The 27,799-nt window shown below is 44.7% G+C and overlaps 1 protein-coding gene across 29 annotated transcripts in view; it reads left to right on the top strand.

Moving 5' to 3' along the window:
- Positions 1-27,799, top strand: part of LOC132341420 (ceramide transfer protein-like) — a 218,126-nt gene that overhangs the window by 108,931 nt on the left and 81,396 nt on the right. For all 29 annotated transcript variants that reach the window (XR_009490196.1, XR_009490188.1, XR_009490189.1 and 26 more), the window contains one exon: positions 19,134-19,250. Coding sequence is in view for 17 of the 29 variants with exons in the window: in XM_059872980.1 (XP_059728963.1) it covers positions 19,134-19,250 (117 nt within the window). In the remaining 12 variants the exon portion in view is untranslated. The remainder of the gene's footprint in view (positions 1-19,133; positions 19,251-27,799) is intronic.

The raw sequence follows: 27,799 nt of genomic DNA on the forward strand, positions 1-27,799 counted from the left end.
GACAAATTGGGAGGAAACGTCCAGAAATGAACATGTCCTCTAATAGAAGGCACATTTCAGCAACCCCTCCCCCACCCAGTTTTTAAAAAGAATCTCTGGAGGAAAGTGAAAAAACCCTATTTATTTAACAAGCAGGGTGCCTGCAGGCAAAGGGAAAAAAAGAATGAATAAGGTTAGATAGTAAACCTTCTTGTTGTGGAGGGAAACTGGTAGATTCAGAGTGCTTTCTGTAGGTGTGGCTCGGTTCTCTCTGGAGCTGGGGTGCGGCGTCCTGGGCCCCTCCAGGCTGTGGCATGGGGCCTCCCTGTGGTAGCCTGGTTTTCTGGACCAGAGCAAAGCTGAACAGTTCCAAAAAAAGAAGAAGACACAGTCCAAGGAATAACTTGCTTCATCTAACTAAAAAAAACTAGCTAAAAAACAAATAAAAACTCTCCGTCTCTCTCCGGAGAATAGAGCTGAGAGAGCTAGGAGCTGGGAAAAAAAAAAAAAAAAAAAAGGAGTTTTCTGTGTTTTGAACAGAGGCCACCAAAAGAATTCCACAGCTTTCCCCCCCCCCCCCGACCTAACTTAAAGGTACAGGGCTCATATCTGGGCATGGAGCAGATGATCAGGGATACGTGATCATAAAGTCACCCCAAGACAATTGATATTCTGTAAGGGCTGTTAACAAGGTATAAGGATTGGCTACAACAGGATGTTTATCTTAAACTAGTTGATTGATTGCTCATAAATCTTGTACTAGTCTATATTTTTCTGTCCCGGGCTTTGTAACTGGCAAACTGGGAGTGTTATATTCTGATTCACATTCAATCAATAATCCAAACTCTGAAATTCTCTATTAGACTTGACTCCCCTTCTAGCTCCTAATTTTAAAGGATGTTGTTTCTGCCTTACCGCTTTTGATCCAGGTTTTAGGATAATGCTTATAGGCTGAGCGTGTCAGGAACATCCTGGAGTTCCACTGGCCCAAACCAAGGGAGTTACTGCATTTTCTACTGCTTCTGATATTCCTTCAGAGTTGTCTGCTTCCAGTATTACCTCCAACATCAAAGTTCTTGCCTCGGTGGCTTTAGTCTCAGGTACCAATAATTGTATGTCCCCATTTTTAAATGTAATCTTAGCTTCCAATTTAGTTAACAGGTCTCTTCCCAAAAGAGAAATTGGACATGCCACCATATATAATTTGTGTGTTATCCATTGCTTGCCAAATTTTAATTAATGGGATTAAAGAATGTTTTTCCAATTTCCCCATTGCACCAACATAGTTTACAGTTTCTTGGCTTAAATTTCCCTGGTTTGTATTTAATACTGAATAAGTAGCCCCAGTGTCTATTAAAAAGTCAATTTTTTCTTTCCCCAACTCTATGCTAACCAAGTGTTCAGCTGGGGTTACCACCCCCAGTTCCCATCAGTCTTACTGTAGGGGTAGCTCTCTCACCCCCCTCAGCCTCTGGGGACAGTCCCTTCTCCAGTTCCCAAAACTTTTACAATATGCACATTGATTTGGCCATAACCTTTCTGGATCAGGGCCTTTCCCTGCTCTGCAGTTGGATAGCGTCCTCTGCAGGTCTGCTATCAACACTGAATCTCTATGTCTTTCTTCCCTTTCTTTCTTTCTCCTCTCTTTCCTTCTCTCATTTTCTTTCTTTCTTCTCTCTTTCCTTTTCTTTTTGTCTTTCTCTCTCCTCTTTTTATTTTTCCATGTCCTTAATTCTATTAATTTCCTCCTCTCCCCTATTATTAAAAGTTGTCCAGGCTACTTTGAAAAGTTTCCTTAAGTCTTGCAAGTCATCTCCCTCTAGTTTCTGTATTTTTTTTCTAATATCTGGGGCTGAGTTCCCTATAAATATAGAAGTCTGCTGTACAGCTTCTTCTGGCTTTTCGGGGTTGATATTAGTGTATCTCCTGGCAGCTACGCTTTGGCATTCTGCAAATTCTCGCTGTCTTCGGTGGTCCTTGGCTCACCTCATAAAGTTTAGACCAATTGATTGCCTTTGGCATTGCATGTTTAAAGACAATTAATATCCAATTCTGATATCATATCAGGGCAGCTCTTCCGATTCCTATGCTGGGGTCCCAGCAGGGGTCCTGGGGGCGGAAAATGCTGTCACCTTTCCTGGCAACCTGCCTTCCATTATTATCCTTTCCACCTCCTTTTTAGCGACCCAGAGCAACATCTCCTTTTCTGTAGAATCAAATGAATTATCTACCAGGACCTGAATGTTTGCCCAATCAGGGTTCTGGGTTTTGAGAATGGTTTCAAATACTCTTTCTACTTTCTCTGGGTCTGCCTTTTAGGGGCCTGCCCATTTTGCCCATGCCTCAAGATCCATTTGAGAGAAATGTACCTTCACTACCACTGAGCAACGAATTCCCACACCCTCTTGGAGCAGTGTATCACCTCCTGTTCACCCCTTTCCTTCTCACCTACTTCCTGTTTACCCCTCTCCAACTTACCACCTTCTGGTCTACTCACTTCCTGTTCACTACTTTCTGACTTATCACCTTCTGGTCCACACACTTCTTGCTTATCCCCTTCCTGCCTTCTCGCTTCCAGTCTACCCTAGGTCCACCCTGCCACTTGGCTTGAAAGTAATTCCTGGCTCTTTTCCGACTTCCCGTTCCCTCCTCGCACTCCCCAAGTCTCATACACAGACAAATCCTCTATCTCCCTATCTTCCACATTTGGTGCCACCATTATCTCTACATCATCCTCCCATCGACTACTGCATTATAGATAGCTGTGCCTGATACTACAAGAGGAACAACATCCCTGAAATCTCTTATCCTTTGTTTTTTCCTTTTCTAATGATAACATGAAGGATTCTGACTGGACATGTAAATGTCCCTTTTGCCATGCTGGGTGCTTTCTCAACTTAAAAAACAAATCTACATAAGGTCCCTCATGCCATCTCTCCTCCTTTCTATAAAACAACATCAACTGTAGAATGGTGTTGTACTTTAAGGTACCACTTTTTGGCCATTTAGCTTGTTCTTCAAGGTCATATAAGGGCCACGAGTCATTACAATATTGGATTGGTGCAGGTTTGCTTAGTGGTTCTCCTGCTATCTTTTTCCAGTGGTTCAATATACATTTCAATGGTGAATTTAGGATATTATCCCCTACTCTTTTTTTTTAGGAGAACCTGCTTCTATATTCAATAATTACAAGTATGGGTGGGGGAGGGGGATTGCCAGACCTGCAATCACTAAAACTGACACAAAAGGGTGTTCCAAGACCACAAATGCAATCTCACCAACCAACACCAAATACACAGAAGTCAAATCAAATATGCAATAATACTTGAAAACCCCAGCAGACTCATTCACTCTTGAGCACTCTTTTACCAAAGATATTTTTATACCATGGGCATCCCTGCTTTATATGCCAGCAAACTCAAATCACCACACACCACTATCATACATAAACACTCTGAGTTCAAGAAAAATGCAAGGACTACAAAGCAATTAAACAGACTTCAACACTCTTCAGCCAAGGCCAGAGCTGAGCTCCACTTGAAAACAGCCTGGGTTTTGTTTCCTCGTCCTCCACCTAAATCAAGATAGCGATGCCACCATGAAACAGCACAACTACAGGCTTAGTCCTATGATACCTCCCGGAGAAAACCTCTAATATTACCAGGGGGCTCAAACACCTATTCCCTTTTCTTTTTCCAGGGGACTAGAACCCCTTATACACAGAAGGGGAGAAACTCCCAAGGGGGAGGGAAAACTTGAAACCCCTCCCTGTCCCCTCATTTTTGTTAAGCTTATTCAGGGGCTGTGTAACCCAGGTTACCTGTGAACCCCTTACTCTCCCCTGTTCTTGGGCCTTGAACCCCCCCTTTTCAGTAACTCAAATATACCCCTTGCCAAATAACTCCAAAATAATTGAAATTATTCCTTTACTCACCCAGGGATTCTCCCTGAGCCCCAGGAGATAATCAGAAGTCAAAGATCTCCCCAAGAATCCCTCAGAGCTAGCTGGAGATCTATTGGCCGCAGACCCTCCAGGGCTCAAGGCTGAAGTCCCATCTGGGTTGCCAAATTACTGTTACCAATGTCTGAAATCTAGGAGTCAAACTCTCCAATACTAAAATTGTGTTAGAGGGCATCATTTATTCAGGCTTGAGGTGCATGCAGGAGATTCTAACCTAACATGGAAGTGATTCTACAAGAGGATTATATACAGTGGCTACATGCAAAGCACCATTTACCCATTACCATAAATTCTCACCCTAAGTTCCCAGAGATTCAGTCCTTTGCTTTGTCTATCACTGCATTCTTGGGCCAGATGTCTTCTTATCTTCCAACTATCCTTGCTGAAAGCAGCTTTCTCAGGCTTTGTTTCTCTGCTAAAAGTTTCACAGGCACAGTAAAAATTGAATTAACTCTTGGTATCACTCTCATTGCTATTTTTTTCTAGTAAACTGTTATTTCAGCACATAATCCCTGCTTTTTGTCCTTCTCACACCAGAGTGGGTGTCACCAAAAACCGAGAAATAAACTCTTAAACCGATTTGTTGGGTTAGAAAGCTGACATTATTTAGCCTGAGTACATGGGGGATCTCTCCATCTAACATGCACCCCCTGCAGCCTAACAGACTAGCTTATATTAATGAACCTAATCGATATTCACTGTATTTCTATTACATATTAATTATATTTCCTGAATGCATGCATATATGCTAATTATTTCTGTGGACTTTTTTGGATATGGTTCCAGATCTTCTAATGAATCTTTTCTCCTTGAGAGTATCTCAAATATGTGATCAGGTCATAATGTACTTCTCTTATTATTCTTTGCTCTAAAAGAATTTTCCAACATCTTCTCCCACTGCTGCATAGACTCCTTTTTAAAGAAATATAACTTGTTCTGTATGGGGAGGGGGAGTGCACAGAGGGAAGGAAAACTAGCTGCTTGGAGTTTAATTTTCATCTCATTTTAAATCACAAAAACCACTAAACCATGTCCTTAAGTGCCACATCTATGTGTCTTTAAATACCTCCAGGGATGGCGACTTAACCACTTTCTGGGCAACCTGTTTCAGTGCTTTACAACCAAGGAAAGGCATGGTCAAACATCCTGGAAAGAGACACATGAAGCCTTTCTCCATGTGACTCTTGTGATATGGATAAGCTGAATTTCAGAAAAATAAGGTGTATTTGGTTAGCATGGCCAAGCTTTGGTAGCGGTTTGGGCTACAGGGATGGCTTCTGTGAGGAGCTGTCAGAAGCTTCCTCCATGTCTGCCAGAGCCAATCCCTGCTAGCTCCAAAGATGGACTTGCTGCTGGCCAAGGCTGGGCCAATTAGAAATGGTGGTAACACTTCTGTGATAACATATTTAAGAAGAAAGAAAAAAAAAAGTTAATGAGCAGTTGCAATTGCAGCCAGGCAAGAGCAGGATGAGAATATGTGAGAGGAACAACTCTGCAGACACCAAGGTCAGTGGAGAAGAAGGTAGAGGAGGTGCTCCAGGCACCAGAGCTGGGATTCCTCTGCAGCCTGAGGTGAAGACCATGGTGAAGCAGGTTGTCCCCCTGCAGCTCATGGAGGACCACGGTGTGATGCATTAAGAGATGAGACCCACCAGCAGAGAGAGAGTTAATCTAAAGTTTATTTGGTAGCATCAGTATATATATATATATATATATATATATCTTTACTCCTAAGAGCTTTTTTTTTTTTGTTACAGCTTACAGATGTGATCACAGTCCTACAATAAATCTGTCACCGACATGTTTTATGAAAAATCCTTTCCTTAGGATTTTTCCCTCCTGAGAAGCTGAGAGGCCTCAGGAACAAACTGTAAACAATTCTTATCTGCTGCTGTGGAATGCAACAGGGGGAATCTGTGATTGGTCTCATCTGGTTGTTTTTAATTAAGGGCCAATCACAGTTCACCTGTCCAGACTGTCTCGGTCAGAGACAAGCCTTTGTTATTCATTCCTTTTCTATTCTTAGCTTAGCCTTCTGATGAAATCCTTTCCTCTATTCTTTTAGTATAGTTTTAATATATTATCTATGATAAAATAATAAATCAAGCTTTCTGATACATGGAGTCAACTTTCTCGTCTCTTCCCTCATCCTGGGACCCTTGTGGACAATACCACATCTGTCCTCTTGACATTTTCCATTGTTCTCTCCAAAGCCATGGTAAAGGAGTGTGAAGAGTGTGCCTCTATGTTGACGTAGAAGCTCATTCGTTCAGTTCTGTCTCAGGTACACCTGTGTCAGAGACCTGCTGCTGGTGCTGCTGGCACTGCTGCTGTCGTTCTCTGTTTAACTCTTTCCTTATACTAATACCTGTTAACCCAACACCTCAGGGTTTCAGAGAACCACCCACAGCCCATGGAAGAGACCCACACTGGAGCATGTGGATGCCTGAGAAGAGGCTGTGACCCTTTGGGAGGCCTGTGGAGAGAGGAGCCCATATTGGAGCAGCCTGTCCTTTAAGGACTGCACCCCATGGAAGAGTGTGACCCATGCTGCAGCAGTTTGGGGAGGACTATTGCCCATGGGATGGACTCAGGTGCAGCAGTTATTTTGCTGTTGGGCAGGATCAGCACCAAAGACACAGACACCAACTTAAGGAATAAGTGTAATTTATTATAATGTAAAACTGCAAAGACTCACAAAAGGATAAGCTAAGCAATGCACCTAATCATTACTACAAATGAATGCCTATAGTGATTAAGAATGGTACATCACCCTAATACCCCTTTATCCAGGTCCGCACAAGCTGGGGAAGCCATTGTCACAGGGAAGGACTGGAGAATCATTCCTGGATACTGGGAAATTGTGCAGGTGTGTTTACCTTCAGGCAATGAGGCTCCCAACTTTGCTGTGAGAGGGTCCCATTTTTATACTGTTGAATAAACAAGCTACCATTACTTTTAGTGTAGGAACATCTGGTTTCATTCTCCTGTTAGGTTTCTCCCAAAGCCTGGCCAGGGCTCAAGGAGGAACCAAGGGAATTGTCTTTGATCGTATACCCCGAAACAAGGCCAGATGTGGCCTTGTCTAGTTTCTAAATACGGAAAGGTAAATACATGTTTTGCCAATGAGCGGATAATTATATTGCTAATAATACTTTGTTAATGAGCAAATATATATATAACATTTTGTTGGAAGGTTCATCTAGAGGTCAACTTTGGCTCATGGCCTTTTTTTCAATCCTTAGTACTTCAGCAGTTGACAGAGAACCATTGCTCATCACATGAACTCAGGTTGAAGAAGTTAATAGAGAACTATCTCCTGTGAGAGAGACCCCATGCTGGAGCAGGGGAACAACTCCTCTCCCTGAGCTGTGGGAGAAACAATGTGTGATGAACTGACCATAACCCCCATTCCCTGTCTCCTTGCGCTTCTGGGGTAGAAGGTAGAGCTTGGAATAAGGGAGGGGTGAGGGGGAGGTGTTTGTAAGGTTTTATTTTACTTGTCATTATCCTGCTCTGATTTTTGTTAGCAATAAATTCAGTTAATATCTCTAAGTGGAGCCTGTTTTGCCTGTGGAGGTATTTGGTGAGTGAACTCTCTCAGTCCCTAACTAATGAACTGTAGCAGACACGGGGCTAGCTACAGCCCCGTGGCGGATGAAGGCTTAGAGATAAGGAAATGCCAAGTCATAGGAACCAAACCAGAAGTCTTCACTCCGGTCCTCCAGGCCTGCTTATCTTTCTGTGACCCCATAGGCTATTTTCCCTAACACTTAAAATTGGTCAGTTTCCAAGCCCCCCTAACCCTATAAAAGGGGCTACCTTGGCCCATTCTGGTAGAAGAGCTGTTGTCGGAACCCCTTCACGGACCCTTCTAATAAACCACCGTGGAACCAGCCAAGGCCGCCTTCTCCTCTCTCCAGTCTGCTCTTCTGAAAGCCATGATGAGCCAGAGCCCCTTAGCAAGCTAAGAGCTGAAACTATAAATAGCTGAAAATCACTAAGAGCTGACAATCACTGAGCTTGCTAAGGGTTAGCCACGGCTGTACAGCAGTTTGGGCTCGGGCACCCAGCCTCCGGAGGGCTGAGATATCCAGCCCTAATACTGTTTGCTTGGGGCGCTCTGACCCTACGGGGAATCAGCTATCCGGCTAAGGAGCAAGCCCCCGCGGCTTTTTTACAATAAACCCTTCGTTATATTTTCTTTCCCCTGTCCAGCCTTGGAGGGGAGTGATAGAGAGGCTTTCGTGGGTGGCTGACATTTAGACATCATCAACCCAGTACATAGGGCAAAAAGTACATTCAGTTACTTAGGGTAGCCAGCAGCATAGGGGAAGCAGAGGAAGATCAAGCATGCAGATTTGAGTGTATTCATCATAGAGTCATCATTGAATAGTTTGGGTTGGGAGGGACCTTCAAGATCATCTAGTTCCAGCCCCCCCCACCATACATCGGGACATTTTCCACTAGATGAGGTTGCTAAAACCTCATCCAACCTGACCTTGAACGCTTCCAGGGATAGGGCATCCACAATTTCTCTGGGCAACCTGTTCTCTGCGCTACTGTTGCGCAACTGCTCGGAACTGCTACTGTTGCAAGCCCAGAGAAACCTTCCCAAAGCAACCTCCGATGAAGCATAGCCTCTGCCTTGAGCAAAAGCCACAAGGCAAAAGAGAACTCAGCTTGGGTGTTCTGACTTTTTATTTCAAGGGACCTCGGCAACCCCCAGCCTTGTTTCTGGCCATGGTGCTGGGTCTTAAAAAGTCAGCAACAATTTTGGGCACAGATACATATGGAATACAGAAACATTTTGGATTACCCAAGACACCTCTAAGTTTAAAGCCATTCCCCCTTGTCTTGTCACTACACGCCCTTGTAAAAAGTCCCTCTCCAATTTTCTGGCTCCCCTTAGGTACTGGAAGGCTGCTTTAAGGTCTTCCTGGAGCCTTTTCTTCTTTAGGCTAAACAGCCCCAACTGTATCAACCTCTCCTAATAGGAGAGGTGCACCAACCCTCTAATCATCTTTGTCTCCTCTGGACTTGCTCTAATAGGTCTATGGCCTTCTTATGTTGGGGGCCCCAGAGCTGGACACAGTACTCCAGGTGGGGTCTCATGAAAGCAGAGTAGAGGAGCAGAATCGCCTCCCATGACCTGCTGGTCACACTGCATTTGATGCAGCCCAGGACACAATTTGCTTTCTGGGCTGCAAGTTCACATTGCTGGATCATGTCAAGCTTCTTGTCCACCAGCACCCCCAAGTCCTTTTCCTTAGGGCTGCTCTCTCAATCCATTCTTCACCCAGCCTGTATTTCTGATAGGAATTGCCCTGACTCAGATGTAGGACCTTGCACCTGGCGTTGTTGAACGTGATGAGATTAGCATGAATGGGCTGTCATAGTTTGATGCTGGCCAAGCACCAGGCACCCACAAAAGTCATTTGCTCACCCTCTTCTGCTATAGTTGGGCAGAGGAGAGGGAAAGAGCATTAATGAAGGGCTCATGAGTTGAGATAAGGACCGTGAGAAAAACACTCTAAGGGCAAAACAGGTGAAAATTTAAAGGTATAAAGTAAATTTATTGTTAACAGAGTCAGAGGATAATGAGAAGTAAAATAAGCCTTTAAACCACCTTCCCCCGCCCCGCCCCAGCCCCTCCCCTCTTTCCCACTGACAGTGCAGGAAGACAGGGCATGGGGGTTTTGGTCAGTTCGCCACTTGAGATCTTCTTCTGTTTGTTCAGGGAGAGGAGTCTTTTCTCTGCTATGCCATGGGGTCCCTCCCATGGGCAAACAGTCTTCCCAAAACTGATGTGGCATGGGTCACTCATCCACGAGATGCAGTCTTTTAAGGAGAGGCTGCTCTAGTTTGGAAGCAGGGGCCCTCTCTCTCTATTCAGATCTCCCACTGGATCACAGCTTTCTCTGGCATCCATCTGCTCTGGTGTGAGCACTTTAACCATGGGCTGTAAGTGGATCTCTGCATCTCCCATAGACTTTATGGGTTGCAGGAGGTCAGTTTGTTTCATCATGGTCCCTCACCATGGCTTGCAGAGGAATTTCGGCTCCAACATGGGAGCACCTCCTTCCCCTCTTTTTTCCACTGACCTTGATGCTGCCATGTTGCTTTCCCTCACATGTCCTCACTTCCTCCTCTGACTAGAAGAAAAACTGATGCTCATAGGTACCATTGCCAACAAGTTCCATCAATTCAAAGATTCCTACAGGAAGGCTGATCTCGTCTAGGTTCTGCGCTGGAGAGTCACCTGCCATATTTTTGCCGCTGGCCATGTGGCCCTGCCACCACTGAGCGGGCAGTGGTGTCCTCCAGCATGCTGGCACTATTTAATGCCTTTCTTCATGTAGGGCGCTGAGTGTGGCTGGCTAGGGGCAGCAGGCAGGCAAGACTCACCGCAGGCCATGCTGAGATGGCGGCAGCCACGGCACATCACAGCAGACTGTACCAGGATGGCCTCTGGCACGGGCTCCTCACCACCCTTGAAAAAAACTGTGCTTGCGCTGTTTTGATTTTCTTCCTAAATATGTCATCACAGAGGGGTTACCAACCTCTCTAATTGGGCCAGCAGCATGTTCAACTTCAGAGCCATCAGAGATTGGTTCTGCCAGACATGGTGGAAGCTTCTGGCAGATTCTCACAAAAGCCACTTCTGTGGCCCTCCCCCACTACCAAAAACCAGGCTGGGCCAAATCAAAACATGGGACCATCTCTCAAACATGTCAAGGTCCCTCTGAATGGCATCCCTTCCTTCTGTTGTGTCAATTGCACCACACAGCTTGGTGTTGTCAGTGAACTTGCTGAGGGTGTGCTCTATCCCACTGTTCATGTAACTGACAAAGATGTTAACCAGCACCAGTTCCTTGAGGAATACCACTCATCACTGGTCTTCACTTGTGTCTTAGTTTGAAAGACAGGTGCCTGCCGAGGAAGGTGGGAACCTCCTTTGGAATGGAGAATATGACCCCCTTCCCTCCAAATTATTATAACTTTGAAATTAAGGAGCTTTCAGGCAAAGATGTGGGAAAAGGAATAAAAGTTCTTTACTAGTCTGTATATGTATAACAAGGCAAACAAACAACAACAATGGCAGCAACAACAAATAGAACCAGAAACCCAGTAACAACCTTCTCGGCTGCAGGCGCTTTTCCCCTTTGGTGTAGTTACAGTCACAGCCGGCAAGGGTGCTAGGAGACTCCCGGTGGGACAGGGCAGGTGTAATGATTCCCTCGCGCCTGCAGGGGGCGCTACGGCGTGAGCTCAATCACATCTTCCTCATGTGGCAATGCCGGACAGCCTGAAAGGCAAAAATGGGCTGCAGCAGGAACCTCAGAGAGGCAGCTGGAACAGCAGGGCAGGCTCACTTGCAGTAGCAAGCAAGAGATAAAAAAAACTCCACAGTTATGATGGCTGGTCCATGGGTCCAGGCTGTGTGGAGGGGGCTGGCCCCCCAGCAGGGAACAAAGGTGTTCCCAGGTCCTGGCCTGGCATGCACTGTCTCTGGGCTCCCCAACAGCAGGGAAGCAGAAAAACAAGCCAGCAAGCCCTGTCACAGTGCCAAAGGTAAAGAATCAAAAAGAAACAGGCAAAACCCACAAAAGCAACAGTACCCCTGGTCAGAGACACCAGCGGCATGGCCAGCTGAAAAAGCCTGCCCGGAAGAAAGGAGCTGCCCCTCGCCCTGCCCCAACTCTCTCCAGAAACCCCAGTCTAGCTCCCACTCAACGCGATACTGCCAGAGGCAGGGAGGATGGGGTAGGGGGGAGGTCAGTGGTCACCCCGACACAAAACAAAACAAAAAACCCCAAAAATTATTTGGGATAAAAAACTGATGCCTAGAGAGGCAACCTAGAACAGAGGCTAGGCAGTGTTCAAGGAATAAAGTAAGTATTTATTAAAAAAGCCTTCAAAGGATACACCTTGGGCAGTACTAGAGCTAATGTCCCTAAACTGGGACATTTAGTCCATTTACATATTGGGGTTAATTGTCCAATTACAGCTTCAGGTTATGAAGTCCCATCCTCCCAGACTGATGTCCTCAAGTTGCTGTTGTTTATACTCTTTGGGCCTGAAGCCGCAACAGTGTCCTTGGTTCTCAGGCTGGAAAAGGATTGTTTTCTCTAACTAAACTGTGAAGAGAACTTGCTAACACTTTATATGAAGTTCAAAGTTATATACTAATGCAGTACAGAATCCGAAAATATGAAAGCTAAAACTTAAGGCATCAAAACCATCCCCAAGACAACTTGTCATTGAGCTGTTGACTACAGCTCTGAGTGAAATCATCTAGCCAGTTCCTTATCCACTAAGTGGTCCACCCATTAAATCCATTTATTTCAAATTTAGAGATAAAGATGTAGTGTAGGACAGCGTCAAATGCTTTGCACAAGTCCATATATATGACGTTAGCCACTATTCCCTCATCCCTCTCCCCTGAAACCCTGTCATAGAAGGCCACTGAATTTGTCAGAAATTATTTCATAGCACCATATAATTATAGAATATGCTGAGTTGGAAGGGACCCATCAGGATCATCAAGTCCAATTTCTGACCCTCTGCAGGACACCCCAAGAATCATACCATGTACCTGAGTGCATTGTCCAAATGCTTATTGAACTCTGTCAGGCTTGGTACTGTGACCATTTCCCTGGGGAGTCTGTTCCAGTGCTCAACCACCCTCTGGGTGAAGAATCTTTTCCTGATATCCAACCTAAACCTCCCCTGACACAGCTTCATGCCATTCCTCTGAGTTCTGTCAATGGTCAGGAGAGAAAAGAGATCGCTACCTGCCCCTCTGCTTCTCCTCATGAGGATGTCGAAGACCATAATGTCTCCCCTCAGTCCCCGCTTCTCTAGATTGAACAAACCAAGTGACCTCAGCCACTTGCGGCACCCAAAACTGCACGCATGACTCAAGGTGAGACCGCACCAGTGCAGAGTAGAGTGGGACAATCACCTCCCTTGACCAGCTGGTGATGCTTTGTCTGATGCACCCCAGGACACGGTTGGCCCCCCTGGCTGCCAGGGCACACTGCTGACTCATATTCAACTTGCCATCAACCAGGATCCCCATGTCCCTTTCCACAGTGATGCTCTTAAACTTCTCATTCCCTAGTCTATACACACAACCAGGTTTGCCCTGTCCCAGGTGTGGAATCTGGCATCTGCCCTTGTTAAGCTTCATTTGGTTGGTGATTGCCCATCTGTCTAAATTGTTGAGGTCTGTCTACAGGGCCTCCCTGCCTTTGAGGGAGCCAACAGCTCCTCCCAATTTAGTGTCATTGGGAAACTTACTTAATATTTCTTTGAGTCCTGTATCCAAATCGTTAATGAAGATGTTCAAGAGAACTGGGCTGAGGCTAGAGCCCTGCGGGAACCCCAGTAGTGACTGGATGCTAGCCTGATGTCACCGCTTTCGCTATAATTCTTTGTGCCTGACCTGTGGGCCATTTGCTCAGCCATCGTGTAACACTGTTATCCAGTTGTGTGCTGGACATTTTGTCTGTAAGGATACTCTGAGAGACAGTATCCCAAAAGATTACATCTACTAGCTTTCCTAGATCAACTACGTGGGTTACCCTGTCATTAAAGGAAAACAGGTTTGACAAGCAGGACTTTCCCCTCATTGAAGCCTTGCTGGCTGTGACCAGTGACTACATTGTCCTTCAGGTATTTTTCAATACTTCCCAGAATAATCTTCTCCCTGATTTGCCCTTAGTGAAGCTGTAGTGGGTTGACACTGGCTAGATGCCAGGTATCCACTATATTGGTGTTGCACGACCTGGTTTTTGGTAGAGGGGGGCCACAGAGGTGGCTTCTGTGAGAAGCTCCTAGAAGCTTCCACCATGTCTGGCAGAGCCAATCCCTGATGGCTCTGAAGATGGACATGCTGCTGGCCAAGGCTGGGCCAATTAGAGATGTTGGTAACACCCTGTGATACTATATTTAAGAAGAAAATCAAAACAAAGTAGGCAGAGTTTTTTTCTAGCTAGAGAAGAGGAGGAGGTGAGAACATGTGAGGGAAACAACATGGAGACACCAAGGTCAGTGAAGAAGAAGGGGGAGGAGGTGCTCTAGACTTTGAAGCCGAGATTCCTCTGCAGGCTGTGGTGAAGACCATGGTGAAGCAGGTTGTCCCCCTGCAGCCCATGGAGGTCCACAGGGGATGCAGAAATCCACCCGCAGCATGTGGGGGAGGTGCTCATGATGGAGCGTGATGGAGCAGGTGGATGCCTCGAGGAGGCTGTGGTCCAGTGGAAGACCTGGTGGAAAGAGAGGTCCCCCTGCTTCCAGGCTGGAGCAGCCTGTCCTTGGAGGACTGCACCCCATGGAAGAGTGACCCATGCCAAAGCAGTTTTGGGAGGACTGTGTGCCTGTGGGAATGACTCACGTTGCAGCAGGCGCAGTAGGACTGCTGCCCATGAGATCTGGAGCCGTGCTGGAGAAGTTCACAGAGAACTGTCTCCTATGGGAGGGACTCCACAGTCTCACAGGGAGAAGGAAGACTCCTCTCCCTGAGCAGCAAAGGAAAATCTCAGGTGACAAACTGACCAAACCCCCCCATGTCCTGTCTCCCTGCACTGTCAGTGGGAAGGAGGGAGGGGTTGGAGGGAAAATGGTGTTTTAAGGGCTTATTTGACTTTTCATTTTCCTCCTCTGATTTTGTTAGTAATAAATTCACTTTGTACCTCTAAGCCGAGCCTGTTTTGCCCTTGGTATGTTTTTCTCTCAGTCCTTATCTCAACTCATGAACCCTTTTGTTAATTTTCTCTCTCTTCTACACAGCTGTGGCAGGGGAGGGTGAGGGAGCAGCTTTTGTGGGTGCCTGGCCTTTGGCCAGTGTCAAGCCATGACACCTACCAAAGCCACTCACTCCCCTCCACAGCTAGACAGGGGAGAAAAAATTACAAAGGTTCCATGAGTTGAGATAAGAACCAGAAGAAATCACTCACCAAATACTGTCAAGGGCAAAACAGGCTGGAATTAGAGATATTAATTTAATTTATTGCTAACAAAATCTCAGCAGTGAGACATGGAATGGTCAGTTCACCCATTTTTCTTATGCTGCTCAGGGAGAGGAGTCCTTCCCCTGCTCCAGCGTGGGGTCCATCCTATGGGAAACAGTACTCCATGAAGTTCTCCAACGAGTCCATCTTGTGAGCAACATATCTCCATGAACTGCTGCAATGTGAGTCCATCCCATGGGCAAGTCCTCCCCAAACTGCTGCAGCGTAGGTCACTCTTCCACAGGGTGCAGTCCTTAGAGGACAGGCTGCTTTAACATGGGCTCCTCTCTCCACGGGCCTCCCACGGGGTCACAGTCTCCTCCACAGGCTGCAGGTAGATCTCTGCATCCCTGTGGTCCTCCATGAGCTGCAGGGGGACAGCCTGCTTCACCATGGTCTTTACCACAGGCTGCAGAGGAATCTCAGCTCCGGCGCCTGGAGTACCTCCTCTCCCTTCTTCTCCACTGACCTTGGTGTCTGCAGAGTTGTTCCTCTCACATATTCTCATCCTGCTCTTCCCTGGCTGCAATTGCAACTGCTCATTAACTTTTTTTTTTTCTTTCTTCTTAAATATGTTATCACAGAAGTGTTACCACCATTTCTAATTGGCCCAGCCTTGGCCAGCAGCAAGTCCATCTTTGGAGCTAGCAGGGATTGGCTCTGGCAGACATGGAGAAAGCTTCTGACAGCTCCTCACAGAAGCCACCCCTGTAGCCCCCCCCCCCCTCCCCTGCTACCAAAGCTTGGCCATGCTGACTGTCATCAGTCAACTCATTTTTTCCATGTGCCTTAGCACAGTTTTCAGGAGAATCTGCTCCATGATCTTTCTGGGCACAAAGGTGAAACTGACTGGCCTTTAGTTCCCTGGGTCTTCCTAATTTCCATGCACTGGGTTTGCACTGCAGTTTTGGTAGCAGGGGAGTGGCTACAGGGATGGTTTCTGTGAAAAGCTGCTGGAAGCTTACATTATGTTTTCTGGAGTCAGTGCCAGCCAGCTCCAAGATGGACCTGCTAGTGGCCATGGCTGAGTCAATCAGCAATGGTAGTAACACCTCTGTGATAATGTAATTAAGAAAGGGAAAAGTTATTGCACAGAAGCTTTTGCATCTAGCGAAGAGGAGAGTGAGACTATGTTAGAGAAACAACTGCAGATACCAAGGTCAGTGGAGGAGAGGGAGGAGGTGCTTCAGGTACTGGAGTAGAGATTCCCCTGCAGCTCATGGTGAAGACCATGGTGAGACAGGCTGTCCTCCTGCAGCCTGTGCAGGTTAATCGCAAAACAGATCTTTACCTGTAGCCCATGGAGGACCACACAACTGTCCAGGTGGATTCCTAAAGGAGGCTCTTACCCCACAGGAAGCCCATGCTGAAGCAGGTTCCTGGTAGGAGCTGTAGGCCCATGGAGAGAAGAGCTCATGCTAGACCAGGTTTGCTGGCAAGACTTGTGACACCTTTGGAGACCTATGGTGGAGCAGTTTGTTCCTGAAGGACTACACCTGATACCAAAGCCATCTGTAAAACTTTCTAACGCAATTTGAAGCATTAGAAAGCAGGCATTCTTTATCAGTGTTGGACATACCAAAGGATCTCTCCTTGAATGAGATGTGTGTGGTTAAACTTAACAACGGGGTATTTATTCCATCATGACCATACATATTCATTACAACATACTTCCTAGCTAATACATAAACATCACTTTTCCTAGAACTAATTTGCATGCATGCACCTCCTACTGGAAGTCCTTTTATAGTTCTAGAGGGTCATGTAAAGGGGTCTCTGGTGGTCATATTCATTGAATGCTTCAATATTAGAGGTGCCTGTTCCTTGAACTTTTTCTTTGGACATGTGCTGTTTCTTCTTGTTACATAACTTGCCAAAAAGCCACTATATTCCTCATGATCTGTTTCTCCACTGGTTTCAGCTATGTTTATCATCCTGTGTGCATACTTTTACATTATTTTATGTTTTTTGCTAGTTAGTCTTTAAGCTCTATCCAGCAACATCAGGGGAATTGAAAATTTCTATTCTCTATGTTATTTATCACACCCTGTGGAAGGGACCCACACTGGAGCAGTTTATGAAGATCTGCAGGTCGTGGGAAAGACTCACATTGGAGAAGTTCATGAAGGATTGTCTCCTGTGGGTGCGATCCCACACTAGAGCTGGGGAAGTGTGTGAGGAGTCCTCCTCCTGAGGAGGAAGGAGCAGCAGAGACAACAGCCGATGAACTGACTGTAACCCCTATCCCTGCACCACTGGGGCAGGCAGTAGAGAATCAGGAATAAAGTTAAGCCTGGGAAGGAGAGAGATGTGGGGGAAGGTGTGTTTAAGATTTGGATTTACTTCTCCTGGCCTTACTCTGATTTGATTGGTAATAAATTCAGTTGATTTTCGTAACTTGAGTCTATTTTGCCTGCTACAGTAATTGGTGAATGATCTCTCCCTTCTCTTATCTCAATTCACAAGTGTCTCATTATATTGTCTTTATCCTGTTCTGGAGTGGGATTCACAGAGTGGTTTTGATGAGCACCTAGTGTCCAGCCAGGGTCAACCTACCACAGTCCTTTTTGGTGCCCAATGTGGGGCTTGAGACAACAACAGTTTTATATTATGTGCTATAACTATGGTAGCTATTAAATGGCAAGCTCCTGTGTGGGATATTGAGTTTGTCAGCTGCACCACTTATCTCTTTATTCTGCTGAGTTTGGAAACATGTTAATACAAATAATGTCTCTGCTTTGTCCTGGCATTCATGGCCTTGCTATTTTGTGAGTAGGATGAAGTTGAATTAAGTTGAGATGGTCAGGTATTAAGGGAATTGGTAGCTGCAGTTGATTTGCTTTATTGATAGTTTTGTCGGTTGCTGGATTTTTTTTGGGGAAATTTAAATTTATTTAAATTCAACTTAGGTTAAGATGCCTGACCAAATAAATGAAGCTATTAAAAAAAAAAGGTGACGCTTCAAGTACTTTTGTTGAACTCTTCCTAGCTCTTTTTTTTTTTTTGCATGTTGACTTCTGTTGTAGTTTTCTTCCTCTAGTATATTTAAACAAGAAACATTGTCAATTATACATAAGTAGCTTCTGATTTTCAGATCCTTAGAAAATAATTCTTATGGACACTGAACAGAACACAACAAATGAGATTTGCTTATAGGTTTTCTTTTGTGGAGTGTTACACAAGTGATCCACAGTGCTTTACTTGTCTGCAAGATTAATGTATTCACAGAGCGGTAAAGGATATTAACAGGTATAGACTTGTCTTTGGCATCTGGAATCAATATTTATTGCTTTTCAGATTGCATTGTTTGCCTTAATCCTAGAATCTGTTATGTCCCTGTATGCTTCTATGTGTGACATTTCTTTGTATTCAAATTCAAAAAGGTGTTCAGCTGGACCTGTGTTATGTTTTGTTAAGAATAGTTTTCAATGAAAGAAAAAAAAAAGGTTTCCTATGTTGGATGTTTGCTAGAGAGTAACTTTGAATTGACAGTGTCACAGGGCAAAATAGATCCTTGTTTTGTTCATCTGTACTTTCATTACTAGCTTCACTGTAATGCTATTAAAGGCATTTTACTATTTGCGGCATATGAACTGAAAGTTACATGCATTCGAGTGGTCATATGGGAAGGGATTGCATGTTGCTCCCAATTATCTGACAATCCTCTTTGTTAAGGTAATTGAGGCAGAGGTTGCCACAGCTTCCTTTAGTTTCCTGCCTTCCTTGTAATTTTGATATATTCTGCTTTTATGGCTCTATCCTGGTGCTTTTTGCCATGATGTGTGTGCTTCTTCCATCAAAAACTAATATTGATAGCAATAACCTTAACTTCTCTTTCCTGCTTTGAAATTAAAAAAAAACATATTTTCCTGGCTGTCCCCAGTAGTTATTTTGCTAAAGGATTCCTTTGGAATGCTTGGTCACTGTTTGCGTGGAACTTTTGTGATAATTTTGTTAAAACTGTACTAAACTGGCTTTTCTGTTTCAGAAGATTGGCATTTTTTATTATGCAAGTGTATTATGTTCATTATTTGAGACAGCTGCATACAACCAAATTTAAAATCTAGGATGAATTCAAGGCAATATTGATCTGTTTTTCTAATTGCACTATTTCTAGAGTGTGAGTTATTGTTGATCATTATGATAGTTTTAGCTATTTTTACATTCTTTCACAGCCTCATGACTTTGACGAATGCAGATTCGATATTAGTGTAAACGACAGTGTTTGGTACCTCCGAGCTCAGGACCCAGACCATAGACAACAGTGGGTAGATGCAATAGAACAACACAAGGTATGTGTTTTTTCTGATTTTCTTTTTCAGTCCCTCATTAGATCTAGTGGTACTTGCAGACTTGTAAGCTTCAATGTACCGTCATTAAAGTACTCAAGGTATTTCTGAAAGATAAAAGCTGTAAGATTGAAGCCATTATGTTAATTATGTTCCAAAGGAATTGATTTGCTTATCTTTCATATACAAGAGTTTAGAGAACTGTGAGCTAACAACTGAACCTTTCCTGAGCTCTAGCTTGAAAAAGCTTGCATTATGTTTGAGTGACTTTTTATTTGTTTTGGCTATCCTCTCTCACTGATTATTGAATTGGTTGTTATCTAAAAGCCACAAATGTAAAACTTCTTAGTCGTAGAGTCCATTCTCCTAGGTTTTTATTTGGTTTTTTGGCTCATCTCTGTGTTAACTTGGCTGCTTTAACTGTATCTCATTACTGGCTTTTGTCTCCTTGTCTTTTAAGGCCCTATTGTTCATCAGCATTTTCATTCAATTCTCCGGGTCTATGCCTTATGTCTTCCATTGAACTCTGTTACTTTCATTTTGCCTAAAGGGCTTGAAGGTCAGATATTTTTAAAATATGTAACACACAAAACATCTGTTATGTTTTCAGATGAAAGATAGGCACTGCTCCAAGGTGTTGAGTGTGAGTACAATACATAGCACAATGAAACATTTGCATCTGGGTTATTGTTACAAATGAGAAGGGAGAGTTTGGATGGCCCCTGCCTTTGTCCAGGTTTCTGGCAGTAGGCAGCAGCTTTATTGAGGTGGCCAGCACCCCAAAACCACTCTCGCTCGCAAGTTCTTAATAATGACCAGTCGGGTCTATTACAACATGAATTATTTATTGAATAGACAAAAGGAAAAAACAGACATAAGACTTTAACAGGCTTACTTACTACACAGGATAAACAGAAGATCTACTAGTAGATTAAAAAAAAAACAGTGCATGATAAAAGGTACCTATATTACAGCTAGCGAGAAAATAATATAGATTAGGAGTCAATGTAAATTACCACCAAATTGATGACAGAATACACATATAATCCTTTCCCTCAATTCCCAGGAAAGTATTTGTGAAATTTACATCCAAACTTCAGGCAGAAGTCCCACGCATTTCCAGGGTGTATGTAGGAGACTTCTGCTTCCGTGAAAGTGTGTGTGGCTTTTATAGTTTGTAAAGTGAAGTGTCTGTCAGAAATTCCAGCTTATCTCCCCACATCTTGTTTTCAAGGCAAGTTGTTTATTGACAACTGGAAATTCCACCCCTGGCTCCAGAGAGAGAATTAATTCACTAGCCAGAGACAACTCACTAGTCAGACAAGCTGGCCTGGGTTATCCAATCAATTAATGTGAGGGGGGAGAATACCCGGAGCTATTGCCCCAGCTGATGGACAGAATAGATAAGCTCTTCTGTGGTAGGGGAGAAGTCCTGCCACAGCTATATAGGTAGAATAACAGAATATCTCAAGTTGGAAGGAACGCATAAGGATTGAGTCCGACTCCCTGCTTCTTGCAGGGCTACCTAACACTGAACCATGACTAAGACTCATTCAGACGGTCCCTGAACTCTTGACAGGCTGAGTGCCTTGACCACTTCCCTGGGGAGCCTGTTCCAGTGATCACCCACCCTCTCAGCAAAGAACCTTTTGTTACTGTCCAATCTGAACTTCCGCTGATGCAGTTTCATACCATTTCCTTGTGTCCTATCACTGGTCACCAGAGAGAGGAGATCAGCATCTCCCCCTCCACTGCCCTTCTTGAGGAAGTTGTAGATTGTGATGAGGTCACTCCTCAGCCTTCTCTTCTCCAAGCTGTGTTGCCACATACTAGCTGGTTTGTGCTAGGCAAACTAACCAGCCCCTGTGTTGACTGACAGGAGCCTTGCCCAATTACATCTCTCCCAAGGCTGCAGGCATTTCACTGGCCAGAACCTGAAGGGGTGTAGAGATCAGACCGATGAAAATATCCAGACCAGGCTTTTCAAATGCCCTTTATAAAGAAGGGCTTGGGAATAAATGCTCTGTTTGCCACATGAACATCAGGGTGTGTGGTCTCTTTATCTCCAACCCACTAACCCACTTCCCTTCCTTCCCCCCCCCCAAAGTCAATGTCAGAAAGCTGAAAAACTAAGTGACCTCAACTGTTCCTCATAACTTATCACAAAGTAGTTGAGAGAAGGCTCAAGAAGTAAGACACAGTGATTATGTGATTATGATCAGATTTATTGCTAATACAGTATCTAAACATTACTGGTACAGTATTTAAATAACAACTTTATTGTTTATTGCAATGGATTATAGTATCATCAAGTTGTGGTCCCTCCTGTTAAGTCACATGCTTAAGTGAAATCCCCCTGCTTTCTAAACTCAGAAAAGTCTAGGTGTGGCTCAGTCCAGTTAGTTTCAGATTTGGTCAATAGTCTATGACTAAAGGGTTATAATATAAGCATTTTCATCTAGAAATGTACAGGGTTGCAGTCTTTGGCCTTACAGAATTCACAATTAGAAACCAAGAAAGCACCTATGGAACTATTTTAGGATTTCATCTCTGTATTTGACTGTGTTGTCCCTAAAGCAGAGTTCTTTTGCCCAGTGTGATGGAGCCAATCAACACACTGAGCTGAGATATTAGATTTTATTACAGTTGTGCAGAAAAGGGTGCCAGGCATCTAACAGAGCTGGCACACCTTTTAGGAAACAGGCAGTCTTTTTTACAAAAAGGTTACAAAGAAACAATGATACAGAAACAGGTCACTCTTGCTTATATAACAAAATTCTTAATATACATGTGGTGGTCTTGGTCCAGTTCATAATACTATCATTTACATATGTGAATTTCCCTGGGGGTGTGTTCTTTAGCATTATAATAATCTAAGGTAACTCTACGTTATATTTCCATCCTATAAGCTATGACCAAGTTATTATTTAACTTTATACTCTGTTACAGTTTCTGCTTAAATCTATTTGAACATGGCGCCATCTCATCATGCTGCCTTGGCCACGCAGTCCCAGCTTGCATGGCAGCTCCTGGACCAGGATGGTGTTGGATGCTCCTGGCCTTGGCCGCATGGTCTCGACTGCATGTCTGCTTGCAGCACTGGCATGGTCCCCCCCCCCAACATGGTGGCATGGCCCCCGCTGCCCCACCAGGAAGGGGCCCAGCAGGCCTGCCAGGAAAGGGCTTGGTGGCCCCCTAACCACCTCTCCGAGGAGAGAAAGAAAAAAAATTCCTGCGTTTTTTTCCTCTTTTAAATATGTTATCAAAGAAGCTTTACCAGCTTTTCTAATTGGCTTAGCAGTGGACCTATTCTCAGAGCCAGCCAGCAATTGGTTTTGCCAGGCATGGAGAAAGCTTTTAGCATCTCCTCACAGAAAATCCCTTCCATGGCTGACTTCCTCCCTCCTCACTAAAAATCAAGCCATGAAAAACCTCCACACTCGACCATTCACCATCTTTATACCTGTCCTTTGTATGGTCTCTAATAGCTTTATATCCTTCTTATATTGAGGCACCTAAAACTGCACACAGTACTCGAGGTGAGGCCATGCCAATGCACACTAGAGCAGAACAGTCACCTCTCTTGATCATCTGGGGATGCTGTGCCTGATGCACCCCAGGACCTGGTTAGCTCTTTTGGCTGCCAGGGCACACTGTTGACTCATGTTCAACTTGCCATTAACCCAAATCCACAGATCTCTTTCTATGGGGTTGGTCTGCTGCCTCTTGTTTCCCAATTTGTATGTATAACCAGGATTACCACATCCCAGATGGAGAATCTGGCTCTTGCTCTTGTTAAATTTCATATGGTTGATGATTGCACAGCTCTCTAGTCTGTCTAGATGTCTCTGTAATGCCTCTACCCTTGAGAGAGGCCACAACTCCTAATTTAGTATGATTACCAAACTTACCTAATGTTCAGTAGATTCTTGAATCCAGATCATTTATAAAAACAATTAAGAGCACTGGCCCTAAAATTAAGCCCTGAGGAACCCTGCTGGTGTCTGGCTTTCAGCCTGATATAACCCCATTTACTATAACTCTTTGAGCCTGATCCATCAGCCATTTGCTCACACAACCTATTATGGACTTGTCTTGTTTTAGGCTGGACATTTTTTCCAGAAGCAAACAGTGAAAAATGGTATCAAAAGCTTTGCTAAAATCCAAAATACCCCACATCTACTGGCTTCCCTAGGTCAACTAGATAGGTGACCTTGTCATGAAAGGTGTCTTGGTTTGAGACAATTTAGAGGAGAACACTCTGGAATGAGTTGTCTCTCTTTAGGGTTCCAACAATCCCTTTCCACCAATAAGGGACTGTCCTGGGGTAACTATATGATGCTGTATCCCCTGTCATCTGCTCTATGACCAGACATGAGTCCTGTAGCTTTAAGTTCAAAGGGGGGATGTAGTGGTGTCGGAACCCAGGACATTCCTCTGACTGTCCTGGATGGCTCGAGACCCTGGCAAGGGGCTCAGAGACCTTGGCACAGAGTCAAAGACACCTGTGCCTTCGATTTTAACCCATGGAAACAATTACCAACTTTGTGTGAAGATTTACAAGCCACGAGAGTTTGAATAGAATGATAGTTAATTTGTCACAGGGTGAAAAAGTAGAATTTCAGGGATTTAGAATGGGGGTTCAAGAGGCAAGATGGAGGAATCTGGGCATGTCCTGTCTTTCTTCTTCTTGTCCTCTATCTTCTGCTGTGATGGTGACACTTCTGGATTGGTTTAGAGTAGAGACAGACTGTCTAACATAGGTGATAGGTATTGGAAAATTTTTGTAAATAAAGTATACGTAGTTATAGTATAAAAAAATAACACCGCCCCAAGGGTGGTCAGTGTGCCAGGAACCGACCTGCCAGGCAGACCTCAGCGGGTCGGAGAAAGAATGTATTAGATAAGAGAAAATAAACAACCTTGAAAACCAGAACCGAGGAATCTCGACTTCTTCTTCGGTCGCGGGGCTGGGAAAAAAGACTCTTTAATACATCGGGAGCCATTTCAGCAACACAAAACCAGAGATAGTGGTTTTGATTCGCAAATTTGAGATTTTCCTGGCCAATGCACCAATTAATGTGGTGGGTCTACCACTGGCCAAACGCCAGTGCACCCACTAGAATATACTTACTTATTTCCTGCTGTGAGATAGGATTAGGAGGAAGGCAAAGTAGGCTGAAAAGTTGAAAAGGGTATAAAGAAAAGTTCACTAACAGTAACTAAAAGAAAGAATAATACGAATCAGAATAAAACCTTTAGAACACTTCTCCTCCCCTACAACCTTTTCTTTCCCACTAACAATATAGAGAAACAATTCAGTCAGTTTATCACTTCTAGAATAGTCTTTCTTCAGTTCACTTAGGAGAAGAGTCCCTCTTGTCAATTTATGGAGACTTCTCCACAAGAAAACAGTTCTCTTGTGGCTTTTAATTTCCACAAATAGCAGCCGCCCGGAAAATCTGCAATCCTGAAGTCCTGTCTATTTTTCACAGCTTTTCCCACAGTTGCGTTAATGGGCCATGTCAACTTATGGGGTACTGTTTTAAAGATGAGCTGTTCAAGAGCAAAGGTTCTCTTTATCTATCTCTAAGATCATCTTCATCTTTGAGAACAGAGATCTTCTTCTTTCCTCCCTGGGGCAAAGAGTCTTAACCACTCTTCTCTCTCTCTGTTTAACTTCTCATGGGATCACAGCTACCTAACATCTGCTTGCTTTAGCTTTGCTCATATCTACAATTTGAACACTTCATCTCCCCATATTTTCATGAGTTACAGGAAAAAAAATCTGATGTATCAATTACATTCTTCTCCACAGCTTTACAAGAGGATTTCAGCCCCAAGATCAAAGCATCTCCTCATCCTTCCCATCTGGGACTTGACTCTTTCTTGACTGACCTTTGTTTTTTCATGTTGTTCCTCTACGTATTCTCACTCTGTCCTTTTCTCTCACCCGAGGGAAGATTGAAGGTCTGAAAGTCTTATTCGTGCACTGAAAGTGTTAATATCTCATCCAGGCCTGCAGATGGTCATGTGATTTCAGCCAGGCGGTGGTGGAGCTGCTTATGGTAGAAGATTTCTTCAGCGGCTGCACTGGGGGGGGGGCTAGGATCTCAGTAGCCAGGCTTGAACACAGCAGCAGAATGCCGGAGGCCGATGGCTTCCCCACCACATGCCCGGTGGTTGCAGATGAGCCTCAACAGCAGCAGAATCTTGGCCAAGCTGGCCCGGCCCAGGGCTGCTCCCGGGACTCGGCAGACCCCGGCTCTGCCTGGGCTGCCAGTGGGGCAGGGCTTAGTAGCGGCAAGATGTTAGAAGCTGCAGCTGTGGCCTGGCTCGGCCTTGACCCCATGGCCTCCCCTGCCCTCCAGCCAATGGGGCCCGGCCCCATGGCAGAGCCAGCCAGCCTGGCCCAGCCAAGACGGGGTGGCCGGGTCAGCCTTGTTACCTGCTCTCGGGCCAGAAGAGAAAGAGAGAATTCCCGGGATTTTTAGTTTTTAACATGTGTGTTCACAGAAGTGTGTACAGTTTTCTAGCAGTTTAACAAAGTGTCAATATTCAAAACGACTCACTGATTGGTTTTATCAGGCACAGAGGAAGCTGTCAGTAGCTCCTTTCAAAAGAAACTCACTTCTGTGGTGGTTCCAATAATAAAACCAGCACAGGGGGAAGGCGGTGGAATTCTTTCAGTGTCTGTATTCAAAACAGATAACTCACTTGTCTTTTCCAGCTCTCTCGGCTTTTTTTCTCCTGAGAGAGATATGGAGTTTTTCTTTGCTTTTTAGCTAGTTTTTTAGTTAGCTGAGGCAAGAAGTTTTTCCTGGGACTGTGGCTTCTTCTTCTGAAACTGTGCAGCTTATCTCTGGTCTGAAACACCAGAATGTCACCAGAGGGCCTCCCCACACTGGCCTGGAGCCCAACTCTGGATCCCAGAGAGAGCTGAGCCACACCTACAAAAAGGACTCGGAATCTACAAGCTCTTCTCTGCAGAGAGAGGTTTTATTACTTAACATTATTCATTCTTTCTCATGCCTGTGAGCACCCTGCTTGTGAAATAAACAGTTTTTTCACTTTCCTCCAAGGAAAATTCTTTCCAAACCTGGGTGGAGGAGGGGTTGCTGAAACTTGACTTCTATTAGAGGACATGTTCATTGCGGGACGTTTTCTCCCAATTTGTCTCAAACAAAGACAGGGATGAATACTAATATACATAAAAGTGGACAAATAACTGTTTATTAACAAACAAAATGCCAACAAGCAGGGGGAAAAAGTAAATAACCGCTAGATATCAAACTGCTAAATCCCACAACCCCACTGGAACAAAGAAAGACCCAGAATGCTAGAAATACCCGTTCCCGATACAGGGCCTTGCAGGGACAACCTTGGGCTTTGCAGGACAAAAGGGACAAGAATGCATCACATCCCCCTTGGGAAGGCAGGAGTCTCATGAAGCAGTTCCAGCAGCAGCTGAAGAAGCTTCCCCACTCCAAGGCACAGCAGAGCGGGCATGGCAGGTGAAGCAGCTGGGCTGGAGCCACTCAGCGTTTCATCTCCCTGGCTCCGCACGGTCGGACAGTGACTCGGGCTGGAGCAGGGCCACTCTGCTCCACTTTTGTCAACACAATGCTCCTGGCTTTGGACAGGCAGATGTGGAATTCTCCCTTAAGGCAGCTCAAAGACAGCTACTGCAGCTTCTCCAAGCCCAGTTAAAAAAAAACATGAAAAGGAAAGAAAAGAAAAGCCTTTGCCTGAACAAAGACCAAGCAGCCAGTGGCACAAATACCACGCTGTGAAAAAAGCTGCAGAAAACCTGTGCATAAAAAATTTTTAAATGCCCACACATAGGAACACTACCCCCCCCCACCCCAAGGTCCCCAGTTGCCAGGTCTTAAAGATACAGCAACAATTTTTAAGGGCGCAGATTGATATGGAATACAATGTCATTATGAATCAACTCAGGACAAAAGGAAATTACGTTAATTAAGCAGGACTTTCCCATCATGAACTCATGATGGCTGTAACCAATGACTGCATTGTCTCTCAAGTGTTTTTCAATAACTGCCAGAATAACCTTCTCCATAATTTTGCTAGGCACTGAAGTGAGACTGACAGGCCTATACTTACCAGGGTCATCTCTCTTGTCCTTGAAAATTGGGACAATGTTACCTAGTGTCCAGTCAAGTGGGACCTCTCCCGATTCCCAAGACCATGTGAAAATCACTGAGAGAGGTTTTGCAATTATATGAGCCAGATCTTTGAGCATTCTTGTATGAACCCCATCAGGGCCCATAGACTTACAGGGATCTAGCTGGAGCAGCAGATCCTGCACAGTTTCACTATTGACTGGGAGTTTTTGTCCTTCTCGCAGCTGTGGTCCTCCAGCTCAGGGCTCTGGGGGTTCCAGAGGCAATCATTGGTATTGATGAGAGAGGTGAAGAAAGCAGTAAATGTCTCTGCTTTGTCTGTGTGCCTGTTTGTGAGGTGACTGAATTCATCAAGCCACAGACCAATGTTATCTCTGATTCTCCTTTTGCTGTTAACATATTTAAATG

This window comes from Haemorhous mexicanus, chromosome W (assembly GCF_027477595.1).
Source record: "Haemorhous mexicanus isolate bHaeMex1 chromosome W, bHaeMex1.pri, whole genome shotgun sequence".
Classification (NCBI taxonomy): domain Eukaryota; kingdom Metazoa; phylum Chordata; class Aves; order Passeriformes; family Fringillidae; genus Haemorhous; species Haemorhous mexicanus.